The sequence below is a fragment of the Narcine bancroftii genome, chromosome 2 (genome assembly GCF_036971445.1).
Source record: "Narcine bancroftii isolate sNarBan1 chromosome 2, sNarBan1.hap1, whole genome shotgun sequence".
NCBI classification, from domain to species: Eukaryota; Metazoa; Chordata; class Chondrichthyes; order Torpediniformes; family Narcinidae; genus Narcine; species Narcine bancroftii.
In genome coordinates, this window is record NC_091470.1 from 178,164,085 (window position 1) to 178,191,751 (window position 27,667).

The following is a 27,667-nucleotide window of genomic DNA, read 5'->3' on the forward strand; positions in this document are numbered from 1 at the left end:
AATTTTTAACATCAAATTTGCAGGGTTGACTATTACATGGATACTACTTTTGACTGTGCTAAGTATCTGCAACATTGAGAGCTCTGATGGGCGGGTGGCCAGGGACAAGGTGAGAGTCCACGGTCGAAGTGTCAGGAACTCCAATGGGCGAGCTGCCGGGGCCAAGGTGAGAGTCCGCGGTCGAGGTGTGGTAAACTCCGATGGGCAAGTGGCCGGGCCCAAGGTGAGAGACTAGGATCGACTTTTCCCCCCACAAGATGTATGGAAAATCCCAGAGTTTCTAGCCAAAAATAGTGGTGAGGACTTTTCTAGGAGTGTCTACGGTATTTCTCCAAACCCCATTCTCCTTGCACATTCCCAGCAACTCCCCACAGATCCCACCACAAACTGGGTGTGATTTTGGCCAACCAAGTAATTCGCCTTCTTCGGGCTGGGGTATGAACCCAAAGTACCTGCTGGAAATCCGGGAAACCCTCCATACAGACCGCAGCTGAGGTTGGGATTGGACCTGGGTCTCTCGAGAGGCAACGACCCTCTGATCCTAGATCCTGACACGTTGCCGATCTGCACCAGGAGATGTGCCACTGTAGAACTGAGGGATTCACAAGGTCTCCCTGGGATGTAACTGTGCTCTGGACGTGGACACAAATACAGCACAGTAACGGGCCCTTTCGGCCCATGAGCCTGTGCTGCCAAATGAACCTACACCCCCCCCAAGTACGTTTCGAACAGCAGGAGGAGTCTGGAAGCCCCCAGGAAAAATTCATGCAAACACGGGGAGAATGTGCATACTCCTTACAGACAGCGTGTGATTCGAACCTGGGTCGCTGCCACTGTAAAAATGTTGTGCTAACCGTACAGCCCTCTAGGAAGGAGGTCCAAAAGCCTGAGGACGAGCACCCAGCGGCACAAGGATGTTTTCTACTCCCCACCATCAGATTCCTGAATAATCAGTGAACCCCAGACACGGCCTGACTTTATTGTTATTTTTATAGTAATGTTGTAAGATGGTTATAATATGAATGTTTGCTCTGTGACGCTGCCACAAACCCCAAATTTCACGACTTGTTCCTGACGATAAATCCTGATTCTGATTCCATTGTTGTTCCCATCTTCTATAACATGGCATGTTTTTTTTACCCAGAATCCTCTAGCAGCAGAGAAACCCCTCCCTTGTCTGCATTCAGATGCATTCAGAGTTGGAAACCTCCACCTGCAGTTATCAGGTAAAAAGTCGAGCAGGTTCCACGAAGAACAGCCCTGTGTCATCTCACCCGAATGCCCATGAGAGCTCATGACTGAGGAACAGTTAATGTTTCAGATTTTAGAAACGGTTCCAACAAAGGCTCTTCACCCACAGTGTTAACTGCTTCTCTCCGCAGATGCTGCCTGACCGGCTGATGGTTTTCATTTCTGAATTTCATCACCTGCTGTTTTGCTTCTATTTTCATTAACCTGTGGATCTTCTGCCATCACCGCATTCTCAGCCAAACATTTGAATAGCTCTGGTGAACAGAAACAGGATTTAAATTTGACATCTGCCATTAGTAGATGCGAGTTCCAAACGCCTTCCAAATTCCATGGAAACGCACCGAAATGCTGGACGATCTCAGCAGGTCTTCCTGTTCACTACAAATCACAGCGTCCGCAGCTTATCATGTTTATACTCGTGTAAAAGTCGACCTCCTGATTTTCCTTCCATCTCGTGTAAAAGTCCTTCACAGATCAACAGCTGCAAGCACCTATACATAAATGTCACGTGGAGGAAGGGACTGGTTTGGGATGCGGAGCGATTCCTACCGATCGTTACCGTTATGCTTCTTCCTCACCGTTTCTCGAAAACGTGAGGAGACGCTGTGTGTTTGCTTTATGGAAGGCTCGAACCAGAAAATCAGTTATGAATCTTGATTTCTGCTCTGTGAACTACACTGCAGGGTCTGTACTGAACTGTATTTGTGGGCAGGAAGGGTGTGTACTGAACTGTATTTGTGGGCCGGAAAGGTCTGTACTGAATTGTATTTGTAGGCCGGAAGGGTCTGTACTGAACTGTATGTGTGGGCTGGGTCTCTACTGTAGTGTAATTTGTTGTATTTGTGGATTCTATTTGTGGGCTGGAAAGGTCTATACTGAACTGTATTTGTGGACCGGAAGAGTCTGCATTGAACTGTATTTGTGGACTGGGTCTGCACTGTAGTGCAATGTGCTGTATTTGTGGGCTGGAAGGGTATGAACTGAACTGTATTTGTGGGCCAGAAGGGTCTGTACTGAACTGTATTTGTGGGCTGGGTCTGTACTGTCATGTAATATGCTGTATTTGTGGGCTGGAAGGGTCTGCACTAAACTCTATTTGTGGGCCGGAAGGGTCTGTACTGGACTCTATTTGTGGGCTGGAAGGGTCTGTACTGGACTGTATATGTGGGCCAGAAGTGTCTGCACTAAACTGTATTTGTGGGCCGGGAGGGTTTGTACCGAACTATATTTGCGGGCTGGGTCTGTACTGTAGTGTAATGTGCTGTATTTGTGGACCGCATTTGTGGGCTGGAAGGGTCTGTACTGAACTGTATTTGTGAGCCGGTAGGGTCTGTACTGGACTGCATTTGTGGGCTGGAAGGGTCTGTACTGGACTGTATTTGTGGGCTGGAAGGGTCTCTACTGAACTGTATTTGCAGGCCAGAAGGGTCTGTACTGAACTGTATTTATGGGCCAGAAGGGTCTGTACTGTAGTGTAATGTGCTGTATTTATGGACCGTATTTGTGGGTCGGATGGGTCTGCATTGAACTGTATTTGTGGGCCGGAAGGGTCTGTATTGAACTGTATTTGTGGGTTGGGTCTGTACTGTAGTGTAATGTGCTGTATTTGTGGACCACATTTGTGGGCCGGAAGGGTCTGTACTGTACTGTATTTGAGGGCCGGAAGGGTCTGTACTGGACTGTATATGTGGGCCAGAAGGGTCTGTTCTGGACTGTATTTGTGGGCCGGAAGGGTCTGTACTGGACTGTATTTGTGGGCCAGAAGGATTTGCACTGGACTGTATTTGTGGACCAGAAGGGTCTGTACTGAACTGTATTTGTGAGCCAGAAGGGTCTGTACTGAACTGTATTTGTGGGCTGGGTCTGTACTGTAGTGTAATGTGCTGTATTTGTGGGCCGGAAGGGTCTGTACTGAATTGTATTTGTGGGCCGGAAGGGTCTGTACTAGTCTGTATTTGTGGGCTGGGTCTGTACTGTAGTGTAATGTGCTGTATTTGTGGACCGCATTTGTGGGCCGGAAGGGTCTGTACTGTACTGTATTTGTGGGCCGGAAGTGTCTGTACTGGACTGTATTTGTTGGCCAGAAGGGTCTGTACTGGACTGTATTTGTAGGCTGGAAGGGTCTGCACTGGACTGTATTTGTGGGCCAGAAGGGTCTGTAATAGACTGTATTTGTGGGCCAGAAGGGTCTGTACTGGACTGTATTTTTAGGCCGGATGGGTCAGCACTGTACTGTATTTGTGGGCTGGGTCTGTACTGAACTGTATTTGTGGGACGGATGGGTCTGTACTGGAATTTATTTGTGGGCTGGGTCTGCACTGTATTGTAATGTGCTGTATTGGTGGACTGTATTTGTGGGCCGGAAGGGTCTGTACTGGACTGTATTTGTGGGCCGGAAGGGTCTGTACTGTAATGTTCCATGTATTAAACCTCAATTGAAGTTTGGGGAAAGAGTCATTTCCAACCTCCTGTCACCAGTTCACAGGCAATGACACCATACTCACCAGTCCAGGGGCAGGCGCCGCACGTACTCTGACCCACCAGTGCAGACACAGCACAAGAACAGATAAAATCTACAAATCAAACAACAGGTAACGTTCATCAGCTTGGAACCTGTCACAATTCATGACACCCAGGAGCATTTAATACAAGACACTCGATAGTGGATCATTCCGTTCACTCCCTCTGGGGAGTGCTGGGACAGCCCAGGGCATCACGGAAAAAACCCTCCCCACCATTGAGAACATCTAGGAACAGTTGCCACCCCACCCGGCGCACGCTCTGTTTTCGCTGCTGCCATCAGGAAAGAGGTGTCGAGGCCATAAGACCCGCACCACCAGGTTCAGGAACAGCTGTTCCCTCCTCCACCCTCAGACTCCTCAACAACCAACCAACCGAGGGTCTCGTTTACAGACTAGTCCACTCTCCGCATTGCTGTTTGTTTACATTTTATTTGTTTACGTGTACGTTTTTTTTATACTCCCAATAAGTGGGAATTCTGCTTGGCCCGCAGGGAAGAGAATCTCAATGTTGTAAGTGATGGCGTGGACGTACTCTGACGGTAAATCTGAAATCTTAAAGCTTGCACTGCACCCCTAAACCGTCCGATTCCAGCCAACCCCACCAGGGAGTTTGCTGCACCTCCCTTCCGGGTGTGATTGGATGCAAACTGCAGTTGATCTTGTCGGAAGACTCATAAATTCTAGCTAATGAGTCCAACAGCCGATTGCTTTGCCATCCTGTTAGATGCAACTCAGTGTGTTTCGTAGCTGTGGTAGAAATTCCTTCAGTGGCGTGGGGATTAAAGCGGTAATGCATGAAATTACTGCTTTCCTGCTCTCTTCTTTCTCAGCCTGCCAACCAGATACGTTGCCTGTGAACCCTGTTTACTCAGCAGGGAGAGGATTGTGAAGCTACACAGCGTAGATGATGCTCGCCCTATTAATTCAGCCGGAGGTGTTGATTCAGGGAGGGAGGGGGCATGGTTTCTGTGAACTCAGTCACATAATGATGAACCGTGCAGAGTTAAGCAACGTGCTGCAGTCAGGTCCAATGCTGCAGGAGCCAGCTTCTGCACCCATTGCCCCTCCACATCGGTGAGACTGGGTTATCCTTTCGCTCCTTAAAATAAGGATCTCCCAGTGGCTGACCCTATCAACTCCACACAGCACTCCCGTGCCCACGTATCCGTCCGTGGCCTCTTGCTCGGCCAGACCAAGGCCACTCTGCAAATGGGGAAGAGGTACAACCCCCAAATGTTCCAGACATCAACAGACCCAAGGCAGGCAGCAGAGTGTGAACAGCTCACCTGTCTCCGTTAAGAAGAGGTTTGGTCAAGCACTGCGTACAAGCTTCGTGGAACCAGTGCTTACACTGGAAACACTGCAGCATTTTTACGTTCCACCTTGAGAGAGAGAGAACAAGAAGATTCAGTTTTTACAGCTGCTTTTACCCATCACCAGCCGATCCTGGGACAATTGCACACACACCGGCCGACCCTGGGACAATTGCACACACACTGATATTGCCAAGCGGTTAAGGGGGTAAAATCAAAGCCAGGTCAGTGTGTGGATGACATCTTCCTGCAGCCAACACAGTGAAGTGGACCCCCTCCACATGCAGTATGGGAACAGGCCCTTCAGCCCGACATGTCTGTGCTGACCCTCATCCACCCATGTACACCAAATATTCCCGTTACCCACTCCCCAGATGCCACTGTTCACCCACATACTCAGGACCATTTATAGTACTGAGCTCGATTTGGGGGAAGACGCGGGAGCAGTGGGGAGGGGGGACCCACGCAGCCACGGGGAGCAGATGCAAACCCCTCTCATGGGCAGCGTCGGAAGTGGGCATTGAACCTGGTCTCCAGGGCCGAGGCAGTGGTGTCGCCACTGCTCCACTGCATCACATACTTGCACATGGGCACCATGACCCAGGGGAGCACCCAACCCTGCATCATGACCCAGGGGGAGCAACCGACCCAATGATTTTTATCAGAAAATAGAACATTACAGTACAGATACAGGCCCTTCGGCCCCTCTAGTCTGTGCTGAAGTATTATTCTGCCTTGTCCCACTGACCTGCACCATCCATAGCCCTCCATCCCCCTCCTATCTGTGTACCTGTCCAAATTCTTCTTAAATGTTAAAATCAAGACTGCATTCACCACTTCACCTTGTTCCACAATCCCACCACTCTCTGTGTGAAGTTCCCCCTAAACCTATAGGCATCCTTCAAAGTTTGTGCAAAGGCAAGCGGAGCCTGGACTGTCTGGCTTGAGCCGAGCTCGGGAATTTTAAGTGAGATCTGTGTTGAAGTGTTTGTATGTGACCTACACTAAAAAAAAACCTGCCACAATTTATCTCCTTTGAAACATATGTATGTAGAATATAAAATACAATATAATCCGTCACACCCTGCAGCAGGTCGAATGAGAGAGGAAGATGAAATACTCACTCCCCGGGGCCCCCGCAGTAACAGTAACACTGCTGTTGATTGGTGAGGTGCTGGGCGTCCCAGTCCAAAGACTCGAGCCGATAGGGCAGCGTACGCTTCATTGCCTGCATGGCTTTGGCATAGGGCCCTTTCTTTAAGGCGCCTCCTTTCTGACAAAAACATCAAGCGTACACACACACACACCCCCGTGAGGTTTATTACAGACACTATGCATGCTGCCGGTTACCCCACCCCCCGTGTCCGTCATGAAATCCCCAGCAGTCAATGAAACCCACACCGGACCCTTCCTCCTTCATTCCCCAAGGGTTTACAGGTGACACGATGGCACAGAGACCAGGGTCCGATCCTCGCCTTCGGATGTCTGCGTGGAGTTTGAACCCCCCACTTCTCCCCTGCCCGCTCCAGAATCGTCCCAATAACCCGTGACTGGCTGCTGTCACTTCTCCCTCGAACGTGTGTGGATAATAGATCATAGAACACTAAAGCACAGTACAGGCCCTTCAGCCCACAATGTTGTGCCAACCCATATATTGTTTAAAAATAAAGCCTTCCTACCTCACAACGATCTACTACCTTTTCCTTCCATTCATGGGCCCGTATGAGAGTCTCTTAAATGCCCCTAATGTCCCAGCCTCCACTACCGTCCCCGGCGAGGCATTCCAGGCCCCCACAACTCTCTGTGTAAAAAAACTTACCCCTTACGTCTCCCCTAAACTTCCCTCCCTTCACTTTGTACAGACGTCATCTGGTGTTTGCTGATCCTGGCCTGGGAAACAGGGGCTGGCTGTCCACCTTATCTACACTTCTGATCATCTTGTCGACATCTATCAAGTCTCCTCTCATCCTTCTTCGTTCCAGAGAGAAATGTCCCAACTCTGCTAACCTTGCCTCATAAAATTTATTATCCAATCCAGGCAACATCCTGGTGAATCTCCTCTGCCCCTTCTCCAGAGCTTCCACATCCTTCCCGCAATGAGGTGACCAGAACTGAACACAATACTCCAAGTGTGGTCTCACCAGAGATGATGTAGGGGGTGAGGGGATTTGAAGGAGAACCAGGGGAGGCGTCTCCCTCTCATTTCTCCGAGATGTCCACAGATTCCTTCCCATCCAGGTGGTTGTCAGGTGGCGCCTTGACACAACCAACCGTGTGTGGCTCTCAGCTGCCTTGTAGTGCCCTGCACGGCTTGATCAAGTTCAGGGCCTGTCCACGGGTGGTCGCCTCGCATGAGATACCTGCAGAGCAGCTCAGAACTCTGGTCTGGCACCCTTGGGACCTGACCGGTGCTGAGAAAAGTTGGCACTGCCACTGGTGTGGACCCTGGGAGAGCGGGGAGCAGAGACACGGTGCTCCACCATGGGGTCCAACCACCCAGTCCATACAGGTTTTAAACGGCCTGTTAAAGGAGCTGACGGTGGTTTTAAGGATACTGTGACTGGGGGATGGGTCTGGGCCAAAGATAGTGGCGCCTTTGATCGCCAGCAGTCACGAGGGGTTGGAGGCTCTGAGGAAGTGGAGGACTGATGCAGGGCACCAGGAAACAGGGTGACCTCCCTTGCCTGAGAAGGAGAAGCAGAGGAGACAACCCACGGGATGGCTGTGGGAGGGGCTCGGAGGGGCTGTGGGCTGCTGGCGACTGTGGTCGAAGGATTCACACTGGGGTGCGGACAGCTGGAGTCTGGCTCGAGATTGGCTAAAGAGGGTATTGGAACCGGAATGCGAGAGGGTGCTGCAGGGTTCCTGATCACATCAAGAGGTTCGGATACGCAGCTCGGGTTACTGATGTTTTGGGCTGGATGGGGGTTGAATCCACAGACACTTGGAAATGTCTCTGATCCACTTATCTGAGCTGGGTACCTGTTCTTTCTTGGTACAGATATTCCCTAGGGTTCTCACCAACTGACCATTATCCAAAGCTTCTAGAAATCAAAAGCTCTGCTGGTGAGATCATAGAACCATAGATCATTACAGCGCAGGCCCTTTAGCCCTTCTAGTCTGTGCTGAACTATTATTCAGTCCCACTGACCTGCACCCAATCCTTCCCCCTCCCATCCATGACCCTGTCCAAATTCTTCTTAAATGCTATAATTGAGCCCACATTCACCACTTCAGCTGGCAGCTCATTCCACACCCCCACCACTCTCTGTGTGAAGAAATTTCCCCCTAAACTTTTCCCCTTACACCCTTAACCCATTTCCTCTGGTTTGTATCTCACTCACCGAACCTGTTTAACCTTCTCCCTGTAACTTAGTCCCTGAAGTCCAGGCAACATCCTACTCAATCTTCTCTGCCCTCTTTCTATCTTATTGAAATCTTTCCTGCAGTTCGGTGACCAAAACTGCACACAATGCTCCAAATTTGGCTTCAACAATGTCTCAGACAACTTTAACATCCCAACTCCTGCATGAAGGCCAATATGCCAAAAGCTCTCTTTGCAACCCTGTCCACCTGTGACACCACTTTCAGGGAATGATGTCTCTGTATTCCCAGATCCCTCTGTCCTACCGCACTCCTCAGTGCCTGACCGTTTACTATGTACGTCCTTTCCTGGTTGAGATTACAAAAGTCGGGCTGGTAGGTTACACAGCTAAAGCTCAGTCCTGGATACTTACCAGGATGTTGTCTGGATTGCAAAATAAATCTAATGAGGCCAGATTAGCAGAGCTGGGACTTTTCTCTCTGGACCGTTGAAGGAAGAGAGGAGACTTGATAGAGGTCTACAAGATTCTGAGAGGGAGAGATAAGGTGGATGGACAGTGCCTGTTTCCCAGGGCAGGATCACCAGAGGACGTGTGTACAAAGTGAAAGGAGGGAAGTTGAGGGGAGATGTCAGGCCTAAGATTTTTTTTTTTTTTTCATAGAGAGTTGTGGGGGCCTGGAAAGTCTTGCCGGGATGGTGGTGGAGGCTGGAACATTGGGGGCATTTAAGAGACTCTTGGACAGACACATGGATGGAAGAAAAATAGAGGGTTATGGGGTAGGGAGGGGTTAGATTTATTTTGGTACGAATATATTAGGCCGGTACAATATCGAAGGCCTGAAATGTGTTGTAATGTTCTATATTCAGTGTCCCACTGCCCAGCTCGATTAGAGACCCCAGTCGTACCTTAGTGGCCACAGCAAAGATGCACAATCGGCAAATCCAGGCAGTCAGGGGTCTGCCGAGAGCTTCGATTGGAGGGGCGTGACACTCCTGGTGGTATCCTGATGGAGAGAGAACAGCTCACGTCATATCGAGGCTCCTCAAAGCCACCCCGAGGCAGTGAGTGGCAACCTCCAAGGCACCAGTATCACCTGGACCTGCATTACCCTCAGTGAGGGAGAACTGCAGTGTCAGAGGAAGTACCTTCCAACTGAGGGGTTATAGCAGGATAGGGGGAACAGCCACTGTCACACATCCCAACATCAACCTTGCACCCAATGGCATCAAACCCAAGGTGGAAAGTGCACTGACCGGCTGCATCATGGTCTGGTACGGGGACACCAATACCCCTGAGCATAAAGTGGACACAGCCCAGGACATCACAGGGAAAACCCTCCCCACCATCCAGAATATCTACGGGGAATGCTGCCGTCGGAGAGCAGCAGTGATCATCAAGGGTCCACACCCCCCCCCGGCATATGCTCTGTTCTCACTGCTGCCGTCAGGAATGAGGTATCGGTGCTACAAGACTCAGACCATCAGGTTCAGGAACAGCTGCTCCCCCTCCACCATCAGACTCCTCAACGGCAAACTCAATTAGGACTCATTTAAGGATTCTTATTCACTTTATTGTTTTTTTTTCCTCTTTGCACAGTTTGTTGACATTTCTTCATTTGTTTACGTGTGTACGCTGTGTACAATTTTTTTTACACTGCCAATAAGTGGTAATTCTGCCTGGCCCGCGGGAACTCAGGATCATATGCGATGTCGTGTATGTACTCTGGCAATAAATCTGACACTGGAAATCTACCCAGGGCTCAATCCAGACCTCTGTCGCTGCCTGTGTGGAGTTTGCATGTTCCTTCTCTGGCTCTGTGGGTTTTGCCCCAGGTCTCCCACATCCCAACGACATGGAGGTGGGTGGTTTAAACAATCGTTGTATATTACCCCACCCCCCCCCAGCAGGAATGTGGAATATTGAGGCTGTTGATAGGAATGTGGGGCAAATAGAATCGAATGGGAATATGAGAGACTGCACTTCCTGACAAGACTGAAGTGGGCTAGGCTACCGGCCACCATCCTGTCAACCTTCTACAGGAACTCTATCAAGAGCATCTTGGCCGGCTTCATCACAGTGTGGGGTACGGTCGCTGCAGAGCAATGGATCAGATGTCAATCCACAGGACCAGAAAAGAGGGTCACTGGGGTCTCCCTCCCCAACTCGACGTGATCTACCGGAATTGTTGTCTGAAGAGGGCGCGCAAAATCACTGAGGACCCCTTCCACCCCACACACAGCATCTTTCATCTGCTCCCGTTGGGGAAGAGATACAGGGGAATCAGAGCCAGCCCCACCAGGCTGAGGACCAGCTTCTTCCCACGGACAGTGAGAATGACCAAAGGAACCACCTGCACTGACCCTCTCATATTTGCAAAGCAAAATTTATTTATTTATTTATTTGAATAGGTGGGTGAAAGCATAGGTGGGGGGGGGGGGGAAATAGGGGAGGATAGGAACGTGGGAGAAGTGGAGAGGAACTGTGGGAGAGGTGCAGAGGATCGGGGGGAGGGGAGAGGCTGGGTGGGTCAAGATCGGTCAGAGGGGGGGAGGAACAGCAGAGGTTGGTTGTGGAACAGGAGGGATGGGGAAGGCTGGGTGGGTCAGGGTCGGCTGGAGAGAAGTGGTGGTGGGGGGGGGGAAACAGGCGAGAGAGGGTGGAGATTGGGACAGACTGGAGGGGGGTCAGGAGGCAGTACAAGCCAGGGAAAGAGGGTGTAGGAAAGGTTGAAGGTGAAATAGAAAGAGAACATTTGTCCTTGCTTTCTCCCTCCACCCCACCCTCCTGCACCAACCCCAAACCCCACCACCTCCTTCAAGATCCCAAGAAGTTCACCTCCCTGTGGGTGAATTCATCCAAACTCATCTCTGTCCCCAACAGCTGACCCTGTAATCTCTGGGGGCGGGGAAACATCACCGAAAATGGGGAAAAATCCCAGAAGAGTTTTCAACATTCCTTCTAACCTAGTGGTTCTCAACCTTTTCTTTCCACTCACATCCCATTTTGAGTAATCCCTAGGCCATCGGGACTCTGTGTTTAGTAAGGGGTTGCTTAAGGTGGGATGTGGGTGGGAAGGGAAAGTTGAGAACCACTGCCCTGGACCAAATTGCTAATGAAATATTTTGCTTGAGAAAAATGGTCATTGGCCCGTTTCCTTTGGAGTTCTGAAACCGTGTACATAATGAGTCAATGAGGGACGATTAAAACAATGGTTTTCAAACTTTTTCTTCCCACCCACATCCCACCTTAAGCAATCCCTTACTAATCACAGAGCACTGATGGCACAGAGGTTACTTAAATTGGGATGAGAGTGGGAAAAGAAAGATTGAGAACAACTGAATCCTCTCTCATCGAGTTAGTATGGTCGATTACCTCAATTATAACCACGAGGGAATATTATCTGGTATCAGACACACCTTCGTTGGGTGTTTCAGCCTTTTAAATACAAGATGCCCTCTGCCAAGGCTGATCAGACCTGGGTCTGGTATCCATATCTGTTTCTCCTTGTGGTCATTTGGAGCCCAGATAGGATCCCACCTTTTAAGCCAGAGTCGGTGACTGCTTGTTTCAGCTGAATCGCTGTAGAGGGGAAGAAGCCATCCTTGTACCGCTGGTGCTCGTCTTGAGGCTCCTGCACTTCCTTCCCGATGGTAGCAGAGAAGAGGGCATGGCCTGGGTGGTGGGGGTCCTTGAGGACAGAGGCTGCTTTCTTGAGACACTGCTCCTTAATGGAATGAAGACATGTCCATGATGGCTCTGGCTGAGTTTACAACCCTCTGTGGCCTGTTCCTGTCCTGAGTGTTAGCACCTCCATACTAGACAGTGATGGAACCAGCCAGAATGCTCTCAACGGAACATCTGTAGAAATTTGCAAGAGTCTTCTTTAACAGACCGAATCTCCTCAGACACCTCACAAAGTCTAGTCGCTGGCAAGCCTCCTTCGTGACTGCATTGACGTGGAGGCTCCAGGACAGATCCTCGGAGATGTTGCCCCGCAGGAATTTGAAGTGTTGACCTCCTCCCCTGCTGAGCCCTCAATAAGGACTGGGTCTTGTTGCCCTGACTTCCTCCTGAAGCCTACAATCAGCTCCTTGGTTTTACTATCGTTGGGCACCAGGTTGTTATCGTAACACCATTCAGCGAGCTGATCTCTCTCCCTCCTGTTTGCCTCCTCGCTGCCGTCTGTAATTCTGCCAAAGACTGTGGTGTCTTCGGCAAATTCATTTCATCTCTGTCCACTATGGCCAATTCCTCATTTTATGCAGGGGTGCCGTGGTTTTGGAGCCCATTTGGGGAAGTATCAGCCCTGCACCCCATGAGTAATTGGTTGCTTCAATGAGATCACCTCTCAAGAAGCTCGTGTGCAAAATCCGAGGTGAGAAGATTTAATTTAAATGCAAGATATAGCGCAGTAACAGGTCATTTTGGCCCACGAATTCATGCCACCCAATTACACCTAATTAACCTACAACCCCCAGTATGTTTTGAACAGTGGGAGGAAACCGGAGCCCCCGGGGGAACAGACACGGAGGAGAACGTGCAAACTCCTTAGAGACAGTGCGGGATTTGAACCTGGTCACTGGTGCTGCATTAACTGCGCCGCCCCACACTAGGACCGATCAGTAGAGGAACGCTGCTGTGAACGCTCACCTTGTTTGCATTTCACACAAGTGACAATCAGGTTGCTGTGGCCGGAGGTGTCTTCACCACAGAGACAGCACACGTGCTCGGAGCCGGGAAGCGCCGCTGGAATCGAAACAGCCAGATGTCACGAGGGGGTGAGATAGTGCAGGGTGACAGGCCCTTCAGGGCCCAAACCCTATTCCACCAACCCTGCACGCGTTTGGAACGTGGGAGGAAACCCACGTAGTTACGGGCAGAACGTGCAAACTACCCACAGACAGTGGTGGGTTTGAACCCGAGTGGCTGGCTCTGTAACAGCTGATGACTGGGGAGGGGGGCTAACAAGCTGGAGTCTGTCACAGTCGAGAACAAGCGGCAAACTCACTCGATCACAAAGGCTGGGCTCTGTGGTTACAGCAGAAATGCCTGGTTACGGGAGTAGGGGGGGGGGAAAGAGTGAAAATATCACAGAGTGACCCCAGCGGGGCTGGGTGCACAACCCTCCCTCAGGTTTCTCGGTTGGGCACGTTAGGACAGAGTCAGGGTTCCAATAAGTAGAAGGAGCTTCTGAGGACCATTATGGGCCATCCTATGGTTACCTGAGGGAGGTCAGTGAGACCGGAGGGAGTCTGAAGATCCACCAGGTTAATCCCTGGGACGAGCAAGAGGCGATGATCAGGCTGGGCTTGTAGAATTCAGAAGAACAATGCATGGACCTCAATGAAGGCTCCAAGATCCGTAGGAATAGGGCAGCGGATGTGGAGACATGCCCACTATCTGGAGTCTCAAATGATAAGGGGCCAGCCCTTTAAAAAAAACCTAAAGAAACACTGGAGGAACTCAGCCCCGTCTTGCAGCGTCCACAGGAGGTAAAGATATTAACGGTGTTTCAGGTCTGAGGCCTTCTTCAAGGTACAAGTGAAAAGCAGGCAGGTGTCTGAATAAAGACTGGGGAGAGAAAGGGGGAAGAATGGGGGGGGGAGGGGTCCAGACCAACAAAAAGTGTCGTCTGGATACAAGAGGAAAGGTGAGAATTGATTTTGGCTCCGTGAAAGGAGACAGAGGGAAAAGGAAAGTGGGGGGAGGGAGAGGGGGAGAGAGAGATAGAGAGAACTAGAGGAAAGGAGATGGGGTGGGGGGGGTTGGCAGTCCTAATAGAAACGGGAGAAGTCGAAGTTAGTGCCATCTGGCTGGAAGATGAGGTTTGTTCCTTGAATTTCGGATGGTCTCAGTCGGGCAGTGCGTGGACAGACACGTCAGCAGTAGAAGGGGATGGGGAACTGCTTATTGCTTGAAGCGACCTCAGAGCTGAAACTTGCATCTTTACTTCTTCTGGACGCTGCAAGACCGGCCGTGTTTTTATGGCAATCACAGCATCCGCAAACTTTCCTGCTCCTCTTTTATTTTCTCTGGAGCTTGGGAGAACAAAGCTTGGACCTGACTGAAGGGTACAAGACCCATCGGGGACGGGACAGTGAATGAAGAGATGTTTCCACTGGTTGGAGTCTCAAGGGACAGGTCCCAAAAGCTGAGGTGTATGGAAATGTCATCCCACAGAGGGCAGTGAATCCCTGGGAAGGGCCGGAAAGGAAGGGTCTGACCTGAGCAAATACTCACGGGGATAGATGTCCTTCCACAGCTCCCAGAACTTTGAATTGTCCTCAAAGCACACAAAGCAACTCTGTTTCCATCGGTCAACCTGCAGAGGGGAAGCCACGAGTCAGAGCGTTACCCCAGCTGCAGGAACATCCACACATGAACTTCCCATGGCAGACAGACAGCCTCCATCCCGAACACACTCACTAAGGCCCACCCCCGAGCTTTTCCCACCCACCTCTCCTGCCAAGCGCCAATCTCTATGATCCCAGCAATTTTGTCTTGCAAGAAGCGGCTATAGCTAGCGTGATGCTGTTACAGTTTGAATCTGGCGCCGTCTGTATGGAGTTTGTATGTTCCTCCTCACGTCTGCGTGGGTTTTCCCCGGGGGCTCCAGATTCCTTCAAAACGTACCAGGGTTTGTAGATTAATTGGGTGTAATTGGGCAGAACGGGCTCGTGGACTGGAAGGGTCTATTAATGTGCTGTATGTCTGAATTTTAAAAAAAAATAAATCTTTAGCCCAAATTTGAGGATCTGTTGTACCAACACCATTCGCCTCCAAGATCAGAGGGCCCAGATTTCCCCTCCTTGCCCAAGACAGACAGGAGAGCGTGCAAACTCCACAGTGCCAGGGGTCGGGATCAAACACGGGTCTCTGGAGCTGGGAAGCAACGTCTCGACCCACCTGACCACGTGGCAATGAGCTGCAGCCCAACCTAGGACCATCAAGCAGCACTGTCTGCTGGTAGCGCTGTGAGGCACCACTCGATTCTACCTCCCACGTGTATTCTGAGCTATGTCCATTGTGGGCACTGACCTCCCGGCCACCACAGTCCCCCATCCTCTCCTCCCCCCAGTCACAACCTCTTCTCGCTGTGACCTTCAGGCTAAAGGTACAGAGCACGAAGACCAGTACCTCCCCAACGGTTATCAGGATCTTGCAGCTCCCCCCCACCCGAAACGTGGTCTGCTTGGACACCATGAAAGGACAGTCTGCATTAGTGCAAATTTAAATTCAGGCCCTTCCAACCCTCGAGCCCGTGCCACCCAAATAATATACCCAATTAACATACAAGCCCCCCCCCCCCCCCCCCCAGTACGGTTCAAACAGTGGGAGGAAACCAGAGCCCCCGGGGAAAACCCACACAGATATGGGGAGAACATACAAACTCCTTACACACAGTGCGGGATTCGAACCCTGGTTAGGCTGTTGCACTAACTACTACGCTGACCCTACCCCAGCCAAGTAATTTTTTTTGCACTAGAATAACTGAATATTTTGTATTTATTGATTCTTTTTAATTCGAGAAAGTCTACTATTGCGGCCGAAGAAAGGTTTCAGGTGCACATGTATGTTGTACAATGGGTAGGTCAATAAATTCATCCACACACAACCAACTGACCACATTACTATGACACATCCTAGGTCAGAATATTGACCACAGAAACTGGCATGTTGGCCTTCTGAAATCAAAGTGTTGAGTACAGGAGTTGGGATGGAAACACCGTGGAAGACATTGGTTAGGTCAAATTTGGAGAATTGTGTGCACTTTTGGTCACCTAACGACAGGAAAGAGATCAATAAAATTGTAGAGAAGATTTACTAGGATGTTGCCAGAACTTCAGGAATTGAGTTGCAGGGAAAGGTTAAACAGGTGATGCATTTTTGGAAGGACAAACCAGATGGCTGAGGACAGGGTTAATGATCGGTTACTAAGGAGTGTGGATGAACAGAGGGAACTTGGGATCCAAATCCATACATCCCTCAAGGTCACCGCACAGGTTAATAGGATAGTTAAGAAGGCCATTGGGATGCTGGGCTTCAATCGTTGGGGGATTGAGTTCTAGAGTCGCGAGGTCACGTTGCAACTCTACAAATCTCTGGTGAGACCAGAATTGTGTTCAATTCTGGTCACCTCATTACAGGAAGGATGTGGAAGCTACGGAGAGGGTGCAGAGGAGATTCACCAAAATGTTGCCTGGATTGGAAAATAAGTCTTACGAGACAAGGTTAGCAGAGCTGGGGCTTTTCTCTCTGGAGCGAAGAAGGATGAGAGGAGACTTAATAAAAGTCTCCAAGATTCTGAGAGCCGTGGATAAGGTGGACGGACAGAGCCTTTTTCCCACGGCAGGAGTTGAAAATAACAGAGGACGTCTGTACAAAGTGAAGGGAGGGAAGATTAGGGGAGACATCAAGGGTAAGTTGTGTTTTTTATTTACACAGTGAGTTGTGGGGGCCTGGAATGCATTGCCAGGGGTGGTGGTGGTGAAGGCTGGGACATTGGGGGCATTTAAGAGACTCTTAGACAGACCAATGGATGGAAGGAAAATAGAAGGTTATGGGGTGGGGAGGGGTGAGTTTTTTTTATTGGTAGAAAAATTTGGGCCGGCATAACATCAAGGGCCGAAGGCCCTGTACTGTGCTGTAGTGTTTTATGTTCAAGATTAGGACTTTATTCCCTGGACCAGAGAAGAATGAGGTGAGATTTAAAATTATGAGGGGGATCGACAGAGTAAATGTAGGTCGGTTTTTTTTCCACTGAGGGTGGGTGAGATACAAACCAGAGGGTGTGGGTTAAGGGTGAAAGGGAAAAGTTTAGGGGAACTTCTTCACACAGAGAATGGTGGGAGTGTGGAATGAGCTAAGGTGGTGAATGCAGGCTAAGTTTTAACAGTGAAGATGAATTTGGATGGGAGGGGTACGGAGGGATTTGGTCCGGGGAGCAGGTCAGTGGGACTTGGCAGAGTAATAGTTGGCACAGACCAGAAGGGCTGAAGGGCCTGTGGACTGCACTGCAATGTTCTGTGGTTCTATGTGTACAAGATGCTGGTGTGGTTTCATTTGGAGTATCATGTTCTGTTTTCGTTTCCGTGCAACAGGATCAAATTGGAGATGGTGCAGAGATTTGAAGATCTTGCCTTGACTCGTGATCTGAGCGAGAGGGAAAGGTTGAGGAGGGCTTCATTCCTTGGAGTGCAGGAGGTGTTTCAAAATCAGGAGATGGGTAAACGCACAGTCTTTTGCCCAGAGTGGGGAAAATCAGGAACCAGATGCAGTGTGTCTGTGGGGTGGGGGGGGGGGCGGGGGTTTAACAGGAACCTGAGGGGTAACTGTTTTTACAGAGGATGGTGCGTGTGTGGAAACAGGTTGCTGGAAGATGGGGTTAAGGCAGGTACTATTGCAACCTTAACAAAACATTTGGATGGATCCATGGACAGGACGGGTTTAGAGGGATGTGGGTGGGACCGGGGGTGGGTGGGACATTTCGATGGATCCATGGACAGGACGGGTTTAGAGGGATGTGGGGGAAACACAGGCAGGAGGGTCTAGTGTAGGGTGGGACATTTGGTCAGCACAGGCAGAATGGGTTGAAGGTCTTTTTCTCCTGACATTACTTGGCATTAACTGCAACTGTGAATGCTTGTATATCTCGTTAGATAATTTTCTTCACGTGTGGAAAAGTAATTCATACTGATTGTTTGCTGGTGCAGTTTACAGACCTACGTGACTGCAGCTGGTAGGAATTCCAGTAAATGTGTGCCTTGTACTTGTGCACAGGACAATAAATGTTGAAGTGCCTGCTCCAACTGCCCAGATGACAGACTCCAAATTCGAACACAGAACATTACAGGACAGTCCAGGCCCTTTGGCCCTCGATGCTGTGCCGTCCCATATATCCTATTAATAAAAAACAAACCCCCCCTACCCATAACCCTCTATTTTTCTTCCATCCATGTGTCTAAAAGTCTCTTAAACGTCCACAATGTTCAGCCTCCAACACAATTCTCTGTGTAAAAAACATACCCCTGACATCTCCCTTAAACTTCCCTCCCTTACCTTTGTACAGACGTCCTCTGGTGTTTGCTACTCCTGCCTTGGGAAACAGGTGCTGGCTGTCCACCCTACCTACGCCTTTCAGAATCTTGTTGACCTCGATTAAACCACCTTTTACCCTTCTTCACTCCAAACCTTGCTCTGTTAACCTTGCCTCATGAGACACATTCTCCCATTCAGGCAACATCCTGGTCAATCCCCTCTCCACAGCTTCCACATCCTTCCTATAATGAGATGACCAGAACTGAACACAATACTCCAAGTGTGGTCTCACCAGAGATTTGGAGAGTTGCCTCTCGACTCCAGAACTCAATCCCCTGACTAATGAAGCCCAGTGTCTCACAGGCCTTTTTAACTATCCTATCAACCTGCAAAGTGACCTTCAGAAATGTATGGATTTAGACCTCAAGGTCCCCCAAGGACCATTAACCCTGTCCTCACCCCTCTGGTTTGAACTAAAATGCATTACCTTGCGCTTATCCGGATTGAAATCTGACCAATCCTTCTGATCTTTTAGCCTCAGTTTGCTCACGTGCCCCACATTCCCAAGTTCTCCTCCTCTACGTGGAAACACGGCCACCGAGTGACCTCCCTTGGTCACCTGCCACCCGATTCCCTCTACCTTTGCCCTTGCACCTGAGGAATGGGGCAGGGAGTCAGTCCCAGGAGGGTCCATCCCCATCCTGCCCCGGCTGCCAGGTAGGACCTACCTTTCGTATCTTCCCCAGGTACAGCAGGCCGTCACTCCAGCGGGCCAGCACATCCTGCCCCTGCCAGAGGCGAGGCCAGGCCCTCGAGGGACCAGGCCGGGCTCTCCGCCTGCCAGCCGGCGCCATGGAGTTCCTCTTCACCGTTCTCACTGGGACCTTGTACTCCATAGTCCTCTGGCGGAGTCCAAGGGCAGGGATGTTAGCTGGGGAGAGAAAAAGAGAGAGAGAGAGAGAGAGAGAGAGAGAGAGAGAGAGAGAGAGAGAGGAGAGAGAGAGAGAGAGCATCAGAACACAGGAGGGAGGAAGAATGGATTTCACTCACTGAGAGTATTGTGTTCAGTTCTGGTCACCTCTACAGAAAGATGTGGAAGCTGTGGAGAGGGGGCAGAGGAAATTCACCAGGACGTTGCCTGGATTGGGAAATATGTCTCATGAGGCCAGATTAGCATAGCTGGGACTTTTCTCTCTGGAGTGTAGAAGGATGAGAGGAGACTTTAAAGAGGTCTACAAGATTCTGAGAAGCATAGATAGGGTGAACGGCGAGCACCTGTTTCCCAGGGCAGGAATAGCAAATACCAGAGGACGTCTGTATAAAGCAAAGGGAGAGAAGTTTAGGCGAGGCATCAGGAATACGTTTTTTTTTTATACAGTGTTGTGGGGGCCTGGAATGCTTTGCCAGGGGTGCTGGTGGAGGCTGGAATATTAGGGGGCATTTTAAGAGAGACAGACACGTGGATGGAAGAGAAATAGAGGGTTACGGGGTAGGGAGGGTTTAGTATTTTTTAAAATAAAGGAATATACGGGTTGGCACGACATCGATGGTCGAAGGGGCTGTACTGGGCTGTTGTGTTCCAAGTTCTATTAATGATAGGGAAGGCTGAGATGGATGTGAGACAAATGCATTCACATGGGCTGTCTTGGTCGGCACGGAGAAGTTGGACCCAACTAGATTTCAAATTTTTTGTCAGAGGATGTGCACAACATCACATACAACCCTGAGATTCTTTTCCCTTTGGGCCAGGCAGAATTGATACTTATTGCAGTGCAAAAAAAACTGTACACAGCATACACATGTCAACAAATAAAGAGATGTATACAAACTGACTGTGCAATACAGAGAGAATAACAAAAAAAATCAATAAAATGCACAAGAGTCCTTAATGGAGTCCCTGATTGAGTTTGTCATTGAGGGGTCTGATAGTGGAGGGGGAGCAGCTGTTCCTGAACCTGGTGGTGTGGGTCTTGTGGCACCGAGACCTCTTCCCTGATGGCAGCAGCAGATCTGCCCTGTGCATCCACCCTCTCCGTTCCCCCACCCCAGCCACGATCCTCCCATTGATCATCTGCCCTGGCCTTGTTACTGGCTGCACTTTATCTGGATTAAGATTCCTGTTCTCATTTCCCATCCATCTGCATCTTCCTGCAGTCGAAGCATCGCTCCTCAGTCAACCTCTCTGCCAATTTCTGCATCGTCTCCAAACTTAACCACCTCCCAGATCTAGATCCAAGCCATTAATATATATGGCAAAAGGCAAAGCGACGCAACTCCCACTGGTCACAAGCCCTCAGTCACAAGAGTGCCTGACCCGTGGATCCCGATGATGGGCCTCACTTCGACACCGGGACCTGGTCTGCGCCCTCATCCACTTTCAGTTCCTGGAGTCGCGTCGTCACACAGCCCAGAAACAGGCCTTTTGGCCATTGAGACTGTGCTGGCCATCACTCACCCAATACACCACTGCCATCTTCAACCTTCAAATCCCCCCCCCCCAGCCCCCGCGGATTCGACACCTCACACACACACATTGGTGACTATTTACAGTGGCTCACACGACTTGGGAGGAAACTGGAGCCCAAAGTGTGGGTGTCGAGGAACCCACACCATCACAGGAAGAGCCTGTGGACTCCACAAAACAGCGTGAAGGCAAGTAACGAACCCAGGTTCTATCATCTGCACCACTGTCCTCTGACACCAGCTTCCAACGGGCAGGGGAGGGGAGGGGGGGGCCGAGGGGGAGGGGAGCCGAGGGGGGGGGCCGAGGGGGAAGGGGAGGGGAGGGGAGGGGGGGGCCGAGGGGGAAGGGGAGGGGAGGGGAGGGGGGGCCGAGGGGGAAGGGGAGGGGAGGGGGGCCGAGGGGAGGGGAGGGGGGGGCCGAGGGGGGAGGGGAGGGGAGGGGGGGCTGGGGGCCGAGGGGAGGGGGGCCGGGGGCGGAGGGGAGGGGGCCGAGGGGGTAGGGAGGGCCAAGGGGGGGAGGGGAGGGGGGTAGGGGAGGGGAAGGTGAGGGGGGCCGGGTGGAGGGAGGGGTGGAGGTGAGGGTGGCCAAGGGGGAAGGGCAGGGGGCCGAGGGGGAGGGGGGGGCCGAGGGCCGAGGGGGGAGGGGGGCCGAGGGGGGAGGGGGCGAGGGGGGAGGGGGCCGAGGGGGGAGGGGGGGAGGGTGGAGGGGGGCCGAGGGGGGAGGGGAGGGGGGGGCCGAGGGGGAGGGGAGGGGGGCCGGGGGCGGAGGGGAGGGGGGCCGGGGGCGGAGGGGGAGGGGGGGCCGGGGGGCGGAGGGGAGGGGGGCCGGGGGCGGAGGGAGGGGGGCCGGGGCGGAGGGGAGGGGGGCCAGGGGCGGAGGGGAGGGGGGGCCGGGGGCGGAGGGGAGGGGGGCCGGGGGCGGAGGGGAGGGGGGCCGGGGGCGGAGGGGGGCCGGGGGCGGAGGGGGGCCGGGGCGGAGGGGAGGGGGGGGGCCGGGGGCGGAGGGGAGGGGGGCCGGGGGCGGAGGGGAGGGGGGGCGGGGGCGGAGGGGGGCCGGGGGCGGAGGGGAGGGGGCCGGGGGCGGAGGGGAGGGGGGCCGGGGGCGGAGGGGGGCCGGGGCGGAGGGGGGCCGGGGGCGGAGGGGAGGGGGGCTGAGGGGGTAGGGGAGGGCCGGGGCGGAGGGGGAGGGGGGGAGGGGTGGGTAGGGGAGGGCAAGGGGGGGAGGGGGAGGGGGGGAGGGGGGGGGGGAGGGGGAGTGAGGGGGCGGGGAGGGAGGGTTGGAGGTGAGGGTGGCCGAGGGGGAAGGGGAGGGGGGCCGAGGGGGAAGGGGAGGGGGGCCGAGGGGGAAGGGGAGGGGGGCCGAGGGGGAAGGGGAGGGGGGCCGAGGGGGAAGGGGAGGGGGGCCGAGGGGGAAGGGGAGGGGGGCCGAGGGGGAATGGGAGGGGGGCCGAGGGGGAAGGGGAGGGGTGCCGAGGGGGATGGGGAGGGGGTGGAAATAACCCAGAAGTAAAAGGACGAAAAGTCTGCAGAAGGAGAAACCCAACGTGAAACTTTCCCGAGGAATCGCCAGCGTTTCGGGCTTCACCCCTAAATGAGGGTAGCAGTCCTTGAGGGGCCGAAGGCCGAGACGCTGCCTCTGCGTCCTGGAAACAACGCCCTCTAACCTGCTGTTTCGGCAGCGTTTATGTTTTGAACACATCATTGAGACAGATGCGATGCGACTCAACCCGGAAGAGCGGGGGGCGCGGGGAGAGCCCGGCCCGGAGTGAGGGGGGTGGGGGGGGGGCGTTGGGAGAGCCCGGCCCGAATGCACGGTGAGGGGTGGGGGAAGCAGGCTGCCTTGCCCCGTGAGGGATGGGGGAACCAGGCTGCCTTGCCCCGTGAGGGGTGGGCGCCCACCCTGCCTGCCCGGCCACACTCACCTGCCGCAGCGCGTCTCTCCCCCACCCCCCTTCGCTGGCCCGGGAACTACGATGACAGAACGCCACACACGTCCCCACCCACACTACCAGTCGCCATCTTCCTGTGACGCAGGGGCTGCCGCTCCCGTTTCGGGCCGGGGGGGTTGCCGGTCCCTCCGTGTGTGCGCGGACAGGGACGGCCGCAGCCTGGCCGAGTCCGGCCTTGAACCAGCAGCCCGGCCGGTGGGTGCCAGCTCCTTGCAGGGACTGGCATCGCCACGCCTTCGTTCCAAGTGCACGCACCTTCCCTGCAAAGGTCATCGCGCCCAGGAGAAAACAGGGTTAATTGCGGAGGAGGTGGGTTTCAACCAGGCAGAGGCTTGGGTTGGAACCTGATAGGGGAGGGGGGTCAGATTGTGGACGGGTCCAGACGGACTGGGACAGGGACGCCAATGCCCCGAGCGTTAAGCGCTGCAAAAGGGAGTGGACGCAGTCAGGACAAAACCCCTCCCCAACGTGGAGAACATCTACAGGGATCTCCAGTCAGAGCGATCATCAGGGACCCCCACCCGCTCTCTTCTCGCTGCTGCCATCACGAAAGAGGTGTCGGGGCCACAAGACCCGCACCCACCAGGTTCAGAACAGCTGCTCCCCTCTCCACCCTCACACTCCTCAACGACAAACTCAATCAGGAGCTCGTTTCAGACATTTTATTGATTTTAGTCTCTCTGCATTGCAGTTCGTTTACATTTACACAAAATTTACATTTTATCTTTACCAGTAAGTGGGAATTCTGCTGCGCCCACAGAAAAAGAATCTCGGGGTTGTCTGTGATGACAACCTGATGCACAAAACCAAAACACAAACCGCAACGACATGCCCACCGAAGTTCACCCTGTGTGGAAGGCAGAGACCTTGCTGAGACTGGGGATACAGTCTCGGGGGATAGAAAGAGTGAACCATGCTGGAAGTAAAAACAGTGCTGGAGAAACTCAGCAGGTCAAACAGTTGTCCTGTGTGCAGCAAAGATAAAGGGACAGAACTGTGATGAACTGAAGGCCTCAAGCCCAAAACATTGATTAAGTTTTTTTTTTAATCTTTGCTCTATAAAGAACACTTTGACCTGCTGAGTTTCTCCAGCATTGTGTTTTTACCTCTGGGAGTGTATATACCCCCTCCTTCACAAACACCAAGATCCCAGGGACAGTGATGGCAAAGTCAGGTCACTGACCAGGCATTGGGGGTCCGGGTTCCTCTCCCCACAGAAACTGACTGACGCACTGGGAATTTCCAAAAGCAAAATACCACGTAATAGTTCAAAGTTCAGATTTATATCCAGAATATGACATCACATACGACCCTGAGATTCCTTCAGGCCAAGCAGAATTATCTCTTATTGGCAGTGCAAAAAGAATCTGTACACATGTAAACAAAGAACTGAAAATAAACTAATTGGATTGGAAAATATGTCTCTGAGGCAAGATTAGTAGAGCTAGGCTTTTCACTTTGGAGCATAGCAGAATTCTGAGAGGCGTAGATAAGGTGCAAACACCAGAGGACGTCTGTACAAAGTGAAGGGAGGGATGTTTAGGGGAGACGTCAGGGGTATGTTTTTTTTACAGAGAGTCATGGGGGCCTGGAATGCCTTGCCAGGGGATGGTGGTGGAGGCTGGAACATTAGGGGCATTTAAAAGACTTAAATGGATGGAAGGAACAAAAGGTTACGAGGTAAGGAGGCTTAGTACTTTTATTAAGGAATATTTGGGTCAGCACAACATTATGGGCTGAAAGGCCTGTACAATGTTCTAGTGTAATACAGAGAGAAATAAAAACAGCAAAAGTTCAAAATCAGAATTTATCATCATGACAGGTCATGAAATTTATTTGTTTGGGCCAGTGCAAGCCTGTCTATAAACCACATTTCAAAATAAATAAGACGGCAAGAAAAAGAACAAGTCAAACTGAGGCCATGTCGGGTTCATTGTCCATTCAGGAATCTGATGGCGGAAGGAAGAAGCCGTCCTTGTGCCACTGTGCGCTCATCTTCAGGCTCCATACTTTTCCCCGATGGTAGCAGAGTGAAGAAGGCACGCCAGGGTGGTGGGGGTCCTTGAGGATGGAGGCTGCTTTTTAAGACACGTCCTCAATGGAGTGGGGTCTGGTGCCCGTGATGTTGCAGGGCAAGTTAATAACCCCTCTGGAGTTTTTCTTGTCCTGTCCATTGGCATCTCCGTACCAGACAGTGATGCTACTGAACGGGATGCTCTCCATGGGACACCTGTACAAATTTTCAAGAGTTTTTGATGACACATCGAATCTCCTCAAACTTCTCACGAAGTCTAGCCGCTGGGAAGCCTTCTTCATGATTGCCTCAACATGGAGGCTCCAGGACAGATCCATGGAGATGTTGACACCCAGGAATTTGAAATAATTCTTAAATGAGTCCTTGATTGAGTTTGTTGTGGAGGACCCTGATGGTGGAGGGGGAGCAGCTGTTCCTGAACCTGGTGGTGTGAGTCTTGTGGCACCGACACCTCTTTCCTGATGGCAGCAGCGAGAACTGAGCATGTGCTGGGTGGTGTGGGTCCTTGATGATTGCTGCTGCTCTCCCACAGCAACGATCCCCATAGATGTTCTCGATAGTGAGGAGGGTTTTGCCTGTGAAGTCCTGGGCTGTCCTCTACCTTTTGAGGATCTTTACACTCGGGGGTATTTGTGTCCCCGTACCAGACCACTATGCAGCCGGTCAGCACACTTTCCACCGCAGCTCTGTAGAAGTCTGCCAGGGTTTTTGATGTAAGCTGACTCATCGCCCCTTTTTATACAACCCACTATTGTCGGCGAATTTGTAGTTGGTGTTATTGTCGTTCTGAGCCACACAGTCCTAGGTGTAAAGTGAGTGGAGCAGGGGGCTAAGAAAGCAACCCTGTGATGGAGACTGTGGAGGAGTTCTTACCAATCTTCACTGATTATGGACTGGAGGTGAGGAAATCCATGATCCAGTTACAAAGTGGGATGTTAACTCGCAGGTCTTGGAGTTTGCTGATCAGTTTTGAAGAGGTGATGGTGTTAAATGTTGAACTGTAGTTAAGAGCATCCTGATGCCTGCATCTTTGCTGTCCAGGTGCTCCAGGGCCAGTGAAGTGGCATTCACTGTAGACCTGTTGCTATAACGGGTGAGCTGGAATATACCCATGTCACCAACAGAAACTTCACCACCAGCCTTTCAAAACACTTCATCGCTGTTGATGTGAGAACCGCTGGTCGATAGTCATTTAGGCAGGTTACCACACTCCTTGGGCACCAGTACGAATGAGGCCTGTTTGAAGCAGGTGGGTACCTCGCCCTGTCGGAGTGAGATGTTGAACATATCCGTGAATATATCGGTGAATTGGTCAGCACAGGTTTTCAATACACAGCTGGGTACTCCGCCTGCACCAGATGCTTTCCTCGGATTCACTCGCACGTCATCCTCAGGTACAGAACATTTCAAAGCTGAAACATTTGTAATTAAGAGGACGTGGACCAGAATCTCCAGATAGTTTTTTTAAATTTAGTGAAGGCTCTTTCGACCACCGAAGCCCAAATTAACGCAGCAACTCCACAGATTTTGGTTCAAAGACCTTTCAGCAGACGCGAAAAACGTCAAAGATAAAACACGCTTCTCGTGGATGAGAGGATAACAAATGGGGGAGGGGGGGGGTCAGTAATGGGGCGGAGAAATTGGATAGGGTGGAGTTAGGAGCAGATGAATGAGACAATGAAATGCAGGAGGTAAAAGATGTATATCCTCAGAATATGAAGCAAGGCCATTCTGCCCATCTTTTCATTGATGAGATCATGGCTATCCTTTTACCTTAATTCCATGATTTGTACCAGCCCCATATCTCCTGATATCAATAATATCCAAAAGAATCCATCATCAGCTTGTGCTCCCGCTGTGGTCGCCTCTACATCAGAGAGACTGGATGCAGACTGGCCGATCGCTTTGTTGAGCACCTTGGCTCTGCCCGCCGCAATAGCATGGATCTCCCAAAGGCCGCCCATTTCAATTCCCCGTCCAATTCCCTCGCTGGCGTGTCTGTCTGTGGTCTAATGCACGGCCAAATTGAGATTGCCCGCAAATTGGAGGAACAACACCTCATCTTCCGTCTGGGCCCCCTCCAACCGGACTTCTCTGGTTTCCACTAAACTCTCTCCCCTTCCTTCCTCGTGTTCCACCTGTCTCCTTTTCCTCCAGTTTTCGCTCTCTCTCTCGGTCTCCTTTCAGAGCCAAAATCACCTTTCCTCTTATCCAATTAACACCTTTTGCCTGTTGGTCTGGACTCCTCCCCTCCTCCCATTCTTTTCTCACTTCTACCTTGAGGAAGGGCTCAGGCCTGAAACGTTGGTGATACATCTTTACCTCCCATGGACGCTGCGAGACCAGCCGAGTTCCCCCAGCATCTCTATGTTTTTGCAACAGTCACGGCGTTCTCAGACTTCCATGTTTCACTTTTTTCCTCTCTTCCCCCTTCTCTCTCTCCCTTCTCTCCGGATAAGGATAATCCTTAAACCAATCCCTCATCAGCTGCACCTAGATTCTAAATTGATGGCTGCAGAGATGGCTTGAACCAGGTGCTTTGAACAGCCCAAAATCTCTTAGCGAAGAAGCTCCTGGAAGGAAGCAAATTTTAGAAAGTGTTCACTGTTCCCCAGGGAACCCCGGTCAAGTCAGACTGCGCCAAAGATACCTGGGTGTGGATAAAATCAGTCAGGGAAACAGCCACGATTTGGCAGGGAGACAATAAACAATTTTCTTCCTATTTTTCAGAGTTAAGCCTGTGTTGTCACTGCCTGAACTGTTCCATTCT

General features: G+C 51.7%; 1 protein-coding gene across 4 annotated transcripts in view; it reads right to left on the reverse strand.

Annotated features, from left to right (window-relative positions):
- LOC138754648 (PHD finger protein 1-like) overlaps window positions 1-23,198 on the reverse strand; it is a 32,312-nt gene extending 9,114 nt beyond the window's left edge. The window contains exons 1-8 of one of the 4 annotated variants that reach the window (XM_069919221.1): window positions 22,923-23,102; window positions 19,179-19,381; window positions 14,653-14,734; window positions 13,063-13,158; window positions 9,318-9,415; window positions 6,211-6,359; window positions 5,060-5,155; window positions 3,756-3,824 (exon numbers count right to left, since the gene is read on the reverse strand). In XM_069919221.1, coding sequence (XP_069775322.1) covers window positions 3,756-3,824; window positions 5,060-5,155; window positions 6,211-6,359; window positions 9,318-9,415; window positions 13,063-13,158; window positions 14,653-14,734; window positions 19,179-19,381; window positions 22,923-23,088 — 959 coding nt within the window. In that variant the 5' untranslated portion in view covers window positions 23,089-23,102. The other 3 variants (XM_069919223.1, XM_069919222.1, XM_069919224.1) reach the window with 3 other exon arrangements.
- Between the last annotated feature and the right edge of the window lie 4,469 nt (window positions 23,199-27,667).